We start from the raw sequence: 8756 nt of genomic DNA, 5'->3' as shown, positions 1-8756 counted from the left end.
TGCTTTTAAGCAAGTTGCTGTTGGAGATTATTGGTGAAGGTTGTTGGATCTCTCCCTGCGTAAAGGAAGGGCCCACTGTATATATGAATATATATGTATGTGTGTGCATGTTTATATATATATATATATCTATATGTATATATAGATACACACACACACTATATATATAGTGGGCCCTTCCTTTACGCAGGGATTTCTTCTGGACCCCTCCCCTGCATAAGGGGAATGCTGCATATGCTCGTGCCCACATGGTGTGGAGCGCACGTGCGCCATGGGGGCAGATATCATTACCCCTTCTGGGGTGTGCCAAGGCTTCTTCCAGTATGGCTTTCAGTGCATGCTGAAAACTGCGAATATTGCCCCGCACATGATGTGGGCGCACTGTATATATAAAAATACGCATAAATATCATATGTAGACATATGATTGTTTAAAAAATATATATGTATATATACAGATTTGTAGAAATAGCATGTGTCGACATATGATAGTCTATATATGACATATACATCATAGTTACATATGTGCATAGATAGATAGATAGATAGCTCATGTAGTATTCACATTTGTGTGTGTGAATACTACATGGTCTATATATATATAAATGCAATAGAAGCCATGCTAAATACCTTCCTCTGGAGACGCAGGTATAGTGTGGGGGGGAAGATGGGGAGGCAGCAAGTGAGACTTCAGAGGAGGAAGATGAAGTGTCCACCACCCTCCTCCTCCTCCTCCTCCTCTGCCTAGCACCTAGAAATGGCATTAGAGACAAATTAGCAAAGCAACAATGGACTTTTAACACACTCTTGACAGCAAACTATGAGAATGTTTTACTTGCATGCTGGTCGCCTCTCATGCCAGCTTGGTTGCCCAGCTGCCTCCCATAGCTCCTTAAACTTATGGAAATGTAGTGGCCTGTGGGTGTGTGGAGGGTCCCCATGAAAGCACTCCATTGCCCTCTAAAATGTTTCCTTGAGGGTCTTGAACTTCATATGGAACTGTTCAGCTGTATACGCAGAACCCTCAATGTTCAGCTTTTGGGCAACTGCCCAATAAATGTTAATATTTCTACTGTTTGTGGATTGCATGAGCCTCACTGCCATGCTCAGCTGTGCTATCAAGAAGGAGGTTAGCCTCTCTAGAGCACCAGGACTGAAGCCTGCAAACCCTCCTGCCAGCCATTATTTTCAACTGCCTGCAAGTTTGATTCCTCCATGAATGCATGTTATTCATAAATATATTTGTGCGGGTATGAACTAACTCTCCCACCCACTCCAACACATACCAACATACATATGTACATATATACTCACACAAGGGCACATGAGTGCACATATCTATATATATATATATGTCTGTATATATATTGATAATAGAATGTAGATATTTGCTCACGTGTGCAAATAATCACATCCATATGCATGTATCTACATTTGTGTCCTCCTGCCCATATCTGTACACTTACCTATTGCATGAGGTGGCATGCCTGCAGAAGCAGCAGAGGTCCTGGATTGCTCCTCTGACTCTGACTCCGCTGCAGCTGTTTGTGTAAGCAGGCTAACATTTTATTATTTTATCTGGTTATGTACACACACACATATACAAAATAAACATATATTTCATATATGTATATGCACATAAACACACACATTATTATTATTATTATTAACCTTTATTTATGAAGCGCTGTAAATTTACACAGTGCTGTACATGCAATCTTTTTAGTTAGACGGTTCCCTGCCCTCAGGCTTACAATCTAAAAAGACATGACACAGAAGGAGAAGGGAGTGGTGACGGGAAAGGGTAAGAGGTCCAGCAGTTCCTCTCTACCTCCGAGGCCTGGACCAAGGCAGATGGACTGAAGGGAGGGCTTGGCTTCAAAATGGAAGGTTAATCATTATCCAGGGAAAATGCATAGTATGCTTATATGTTTTGTGTGTGTGTGTGTGTGTGTGTAATATATATATATATATATGCACGCACATACAGGTACATATACACATATACATACCTTCATATACAGTATATATATATATATATATATACACACACACACACACACACACACACACACAAATATGTATAAATATATGTACACATACGATTATTTAAATATAGATATATATAGATATGTAGAAATCTCATGTCAGCATATGATAGTCTAGATATAGATACACACATGTAGAAATATCCTATGTAGGCGTATGTTATTTTAGATATATCTATATACAAAGCACTATACATCATATATATATATATATATATATATATATATATATGACATATACATCATTGTTACATATGTGCATATATATATTCATCATATAAATTTACAGTGCTATATAAATAAAGGTTAATAATAATAATAATAATCATATAGTATTTACATTTTACGTATATATATGCATACAATAGAAGCCATGCTAAATACCTTCCTCTGGAGATGCAACTGGGGAGGCAGCAGATGAGACTTCAGAGGAGGAAGATGAAGTGTCCACCACCCTCCTTCTCCTCCTCCACCTAGCACCTAGAAATGGCATTAGGAACAAATTAGCAAAGCAACAATGGACCTTTAACCCACCCTTGACACCAAAACATGGGAATGTTTTACTTGCATGCTGGTCACCTCTCATGCCAGCTTGGTTGCCCAGCTGCTTCCCATAGCTCCTTAAACTTATGAAAATGTGGTGGCCTGTGGGCATGCAGAGGGTCCCTATGAAAGCATTCTATTGCCATATAAAATGTTTCCTTGAGGGTCTTGAACTTCATACGGCACTGTGCAGCCATACACGCATAACCCTCAAAGTTCAACTTTCAGGCAACTGAATGTGGGTTGGGACTTTTGAAAAATTATGTGCTGATAGAGGGGAGAGTCCGTTGGGATTTGGCAGTTGAGGGAACAGTTAAGACCAAGTGAGGACAGAGTTCCAAGAGTTCCAGAGGGAACAGTCAGTTAGGGTTTGGTTTGAGACCAAGAAGGGTCTGTTATGTCCAGTGAGGGACAGTAATATAGTGAGAGTCTGAAATTGAGAGACTCAAGAGATAACTGAAATCTGGAACAGGGTTTCAGTTATTTATTATCCTGTGGGATACAACAGCTTTGGTTGCTGAGTTAGTCATAAGAGTTGCCCAAAGAGGGACAGGGAAGTCCTGGGGTGGTTAAAGAATATATGTGAAAGTGAAGGGTATCAGTAACAAAGAAAACATTGTTGGAAACAGTTGGTTCCTAAGAAATCTAAGCCACTACTAAGTCTAGAATAAAAGAGTGCAAATGTAACTAAGTAACACAAGGAAACACTATAATAACAACTTGATATTAGTGATACTTTATACAATTCTATTTTTACAATAAACTTTTGTTAGTGTTTGATCAAATACTTGGCCTGTGTTTTACGGTCAAACTACACTACCAAACTTTGGACACAAAGGGGTTGTCCATCATAGGAGTAGAGTGTGGTGTGGAGTACATCACATAATTTGGTGGCAGCGGTGGGATGAAAAGGCCCAGGTTGCTGTCACCTAAAAAAAATTTAGTGTTGATAATTTAAGTCATCATCACAAGAGCGCATCACAGAAATCCAAACAGGAGATTACCAATGCATGTACCACTGCTTCAAGGTCCTTTCGATCCAGGTAGGGACGCAGTTGGCGTATCAACCGAAGTTGGTACCAAGCACTCCTGGCCATCACATCTACTTGAGATGACAACTGTAGAGATGGATCCAGGAGTACTCCCAAACTGCAAACTTCGTCCTTTAGGGGAAGTGTGACCCCATCCAGGATAAAGCTCTGTCCCCGGATTTGGGGTACTTATTGCGAGCACCTCCATTTTCTCTGGATTCAACTTGAGCTTGTTTTCCCTCATCCAGCCCATTACCAACCTAAAGCAGGCATCCAGAGGAGAGATGCCATCCTTAGTCACTGCAGCAATCAGAGGAGGCTGTGTATTGCCTCATAACAAACTGCAGAGCCGCTTGGTTATTTGTCCAGACTGTCCACTTCTCCTTCCCTATAAAACCTCTTATATTGTGCAGTCAGAAGGGTGAATTTTAGCAATCAGTGTATGGACAGGTAAGACAAAACTGATCTGAGGAAGAAATGCATGTCTGAGGCAGCCTTTGGGAAAGGAGAATGTTTGTAGGGCAGCTGGCAACAGAACTCTGAATAAGTTGTTGATGGACCAGAGTGGAGACTACAGAAAGGCTATAAGGTTCAGTTGAATACAATCCCAGTGATTACTACTTTTAAAGCCCATAGCATTCAAGCCGTTAAAGGTAGAGTTGCACAGGAGGGACTGGCTATTGCAGGACTAGGCATAGTGTGGGCTGCAAAACTGTTGTGCCCCCAGCAACACTTTGGGACTACCTTTTTCCTCCTGACAAAACAAAGAAAAAAGGTAAGTTGCCTCCCCACAACCAAAGGCCTCTGGAAGCTGCAGTTCACCTTTTAAATAAGTCACAGTACCCACTCCAGTACTGCTTAATATTTTTTTTAAAAAATATCTTTTTTCCAAACCTAGAAAAACATGTATTTCTGGGCACCTCCAGATTTATTTTCTCATGTTAGCCAGTCTGTATGCCTCCTTCCAGGATCACAGGGGTAAAAGAATGGCCTATAGATCCAGAAAGGTTGGAATCCAAGTGGTGTGCATTATTCAGATCTTTGTTTAAGCTTCACCATAGTTACCTACTTCACTAAAGGATCAGTTACCACCGTACAGATAGAGTAACTCAATCAAGGAAACCATGGCCCTGAGTTTGCAAGGCTAGTGATGCCTAGAATGATTCTTGGAAGCAATTCATTCACAGGCTGCCATAAATTGAAGCCAATGATAGCATGTGTCAACAGCAAGCAAAACTGGATAGTACAGTCCTGATCTGTGTATGTTTGCATTCAAGGTTATACTGGAAATGATGTATTTTTACAACTTTTCCTATCCGTACAAGGCAATCTGTTTATAATCTTACTGCCTCTATGGGATATAAATGAAATATGCAAAGAGTTTACAGTCAAAAATCACTAATTTAGTCAGTCGGTGGAACAAAATGTGATAATTTATTGCAGGGTAACCTGTTGCCCTCCAGATACTACTGAAGCATAGTTCTTATTATTGGGCAGGCTGCCTGTGGCTGATGGATGCTGGAATCCAACAACATCCCAAAGAGCAGCAAGTTTCCAGCTCCTGGCCAAAAGCTGTAGCATGTACAGCAGGGACGTAGCCAAGGGGGGGTTCTTGGGGTCCGGACCCCCCCCTTCCATTAGAAAAATGAATGGTGTGTGCTGCTGCGCCACTGCGCCCAAGCCCCATTATAATGGTGACACTTAGTCTGGACCCCCCCCCCCTTCCTAAAATCCTAGCTACGTCCCTGTGTACAGGGATGTGGCCCTGTGTTTCCTACATGTAAACCAACTAACCAAAGTTGCCACTGACCTGATGACTGGAACTGTGGTGATTGGTGAACTGGCCCTGAAGCAGTCTTTCTCTGTCAAATAAAAAAAGGTACAAGTGATTCCACTATGTTCTGTAAGGTGTGCTTTTCAGCTACAAATAACTCCAGAGTTACCACAGGTTTTGACTTGTGGTAGCCATAAAAGTTGTTAATGACAAATATAAGAGGGCTCATGTTGCTACCTATTAGAGGATATTGTGTAACTATTTTTCTCCATTCCGCTTTTCTGCATAAAGAAGGGGGGAGGGCAATAAAGAGTCAGAAGACACATGTGGTTTATCAGTGGAAGACGTTGGGACGAACAATGTACACCCTACCTGTGTGTTTCAGCAGGGCAGGTGCAAAAAACACCATTTTGTGCAAACTCCCCGCATGCACACACATGTATCTCTGAGCAAAATAATTTCTGAAATCACTAGAATATGTGGATATTAGGTGAAAACTGCATGAAGTTTTTGACTGAGATTTATTTTTTCTGGCTGTTTTCCAAGTGTCAGGAGACCAGTGTTTGGCTGGGAAGTGAGTAATAACAAATATTCTTTCCAGCCACAATGTGCAGTGGATCTTCATAGTCTAAGGGGACTGAAGGATATAATATGAGTATTCAAAATATGACAGGATTTTCCCTTCAGAGGATGAGCAGACATTACACGGAAGAATTCTCTGTCCTATAACCTTTTTGCTTTAAGACAAAGTGGGGACTTTGTTAAGCTCCAAGGGGCCAGACTGGTACCCCAGAATCTCCTGGGGGGGGGTGCATGCCTGCAAAGCACAAAGCAGGTGTTGCCATACAACTCTCTTACATCTGCCTTCACCCATGCATGCATTTTTTCACAGCCCCTAATCCTGAGCTGATCCATGCAGATCAGTTGCAGTGAGGTTTACTTTCTTTGCTCAGCACTGAAAAATGGAAACTTTCACAGGCCTCAGCCAGGAGATGATTAGAGATAAAGAGTTTTCCCTGCCTGGAGCTAGGGGAGTGGGTCCTGTGGAACAGCCTCTTTGGATGCATGAGAGACCACCAACAGTTTCCCCATGCATTCCTAACAGCTACTGAAAGAAATCTAATCAGAATTCCAAGAACTATTAGAAGAGTAGGTCCTGGCACTTGTCAAGGGAAAGGAGTGATTGGAAAGCAACCATAACTAATATTCATGGAGGAGAAAATCTTAAAAGTTGCCTGAGGGCATTACATGGGTAATGTCGTATATATTTATAATATTACAACACTGATAAGGCAGAGGAGGTTTGATAGAAGCAATATGAGAATATGGCATATGGAAGGGTGATTTTAGTAGGGAGACATGCCTGAGAAGTCATCACCAGTCTGACATGACCACGGATATAAAGAGGGAGAAGGCGTCTTTTCTATGATCACGTGGTAAATTTGCAAGTCAGTCCATGAGCTTAAGCTTCTTTTTCAATCATTACCTTTTTTTTTTCTGTGGTTGCATGGTTTAGGAAGTTTTCCTTTCTGAAAGAAACACCATGTTTATTAGAGTTATTCTGAGGCACGATATTCCAAAATACCATGAAATACCAGAATTTAAGGAATTAAAGAAGTTAGATCTATTATTTTCTATACGTATTTTTTCACATTATTACAATCTATATACATACATATATATGCCTTACTGCTATATATACTGCCATATCCTCGACTATGAATTGACCTCATGTATAAGTCGAGGGCAGCTTTTGAGGTCAAAATGTTAGGGATTTTGATGTAACCTATGGATAAGTCGAGAGTACAACATAGTGGCAGCCATGCTGCCATTAGAGGCAATGGGGGGCTCAAAGCAGGGGATTCAAAGCGGCTCACAACGTAAAGGAAGGATACAAATAAAATACAGGGGTTGGAAGGAATTGGGAGGAGGGATAAGTCAAAGAGACTCACCAGAGACAAGCTGATCATACAGAGTTCCCCTCTCCAAAGTCCTCCCCTCAAAGCCCTCCTTGGTAGGCTCCACGTGTGAGCCCTGCAACAATTGTTCCAAAAGGTGCCCAGAGTGCGCTGCTGCTGCTGCTGCTTCTTCCTTTCCTCGGTGGGACTTTCCCTTGAGAAGGGGGTTGCTTCACTTCTGGGGTGGCTTTAAACCCACATGGGAGGTGATGATTGGGTGGCAGCATCTGGTTTAAAGCAGTCCCTCCTTCTTCTTCTCGATGGCAGGAGACAGCCAAGGTGGAGGGGAGAGTGAAGGGTCAGTGCTGGCTCCTTGACCCTCCTCCCCACTTTGGCTGTGTCCCAAGAGATAGCCAAGGTGGAGGGGAGAGTGGAAGGCCCCACTGAGGAGAAGAGGAAGGAGGGACTGCTTTAAACCAGATGCTAGCACCCAGTCATCACCTCCCATCTGGCTTTAAAGCAGCCCTGGAAGTGTCGTTCCCTCCGTCTCTCAACACCAAGGAGAGGAAGAAGCAGTGGCAGGAGTGCACTCTGGCAACTTTTGAAGCAATTGTTGCAGGGCTCACACATGCAGCCTGCCAAGAAGGGTTTTGAGGGTAAAACTTGGGGGGAGGGGGAATTCTGCATGATCAGCTTGTTTCTGGTGAATCTCTTTGACTTAGCCCCCCCCCCCCCCCCTTCCACCCCCCGTATTTTATTTGAATCTGTCCTTTACGTTGCAAGCCACTCTGAATCCCCTGCTTTGAGCCTCTGTTGTTCTCAGTGGCTGCATGGCCATGTGCATATGCTGCCATTGGGGACAGTAGGGGCTTTCCTGATTGTATTGACCCATGTATAAGTTGACCCAGATTCTTGGGTCAATTTTTGGAAAGAAATGTTTTGACTTGTACATGAGCATATACGGTAAGTGAAACTTCCTCTACAGAATATACATCTCACCTTTAACTATTGAGAAAATACTGCAGTTTAAAATGCCTCTAAAAATGAAGCTCTGTTTTACAAAGGTTTTTTTTTATACCTGCCAAACCCCTGCCTTTCTTGATCCTCTTTTTAAAATTATTTTTTTTGAGCATTATCAGCACTGGGCGATGAAGAAAGAGGTCTGGAGAAACACACTGTCAGTGTCAGATTGCAGCAACACATATGCTGTAAACAAAGCTTGAACTTGAAAAGTAGGATTCTATTGTAGGATTCTACTGTAGTTGATCCCATGATGGCCATGTGTGCATGCCTACAACAGGAAAGGTTAATTTTTTTAAGGAAAAAAAAAAACAGCTGCCCCAAGCATCCCTTCCTTTACATGCATGAATAGCAAAACAAAATAAAAAAGAGGGAGAACACCAGACCCTCCAGTATGTTTAAAAAGCACAGATTAATAGGTTTGGCCACCAAAATTGGAATCA

At 42.1% G+C, this 8756-nt stretch overlaps 1 protein-coding gene across 1 annotated transcript in view; it reads right to left on the bottom strand.

Moving 5' to 3' along the window:
* LOC121926427 (nuclear body protein SP140-like) overlaps nt 1–8756 on the bottom strand; it is a 30240-nt gene that overhangs the window by 2801 nt on the left and 18683 nt on the right. Inside the window, exons 7-10 of the mRNA XM_042459412.1 lie at nt 6885–6924; nt 5432–5485; nt 2432–2527; nt 1466–1540 (exon numbers count right to left, since the gene is read on the bottom strand). Coding sequence (XP_042315346.1) covers nt 1466–1540; nt 2432–2527; nt 5432–5485; nt 6885–6924 — 265 coding nt within the window. The remainder of the gene's footprint in view (nt 1–1465; nt 1541–2431; nt 2528–5431; nt 5486–6884; nt 6925–8756) is intronic.

This window comes from Sceloporus undulatus, chromosome 3 (assembly GCF_019175285.1).
Source record: "Sceloporus undulatus isolate JIND9_A2432 ecotype Alabama chromosome 3, SceUnd_v1.1, whole genome shotgun sequence".
NCBI classification, from domain to species: Eukaryota; Metazoa; Chordata; class Lepidosauria; order Squamata; family Phrynosomatidae; genus Sceloporus; species Sceloporus undulatus.
The sequence above is the reverse complement of the archived record's forward strand: the minus strand, read 5'-3'. Positions and strand labels throughout refer to the sequence as shown.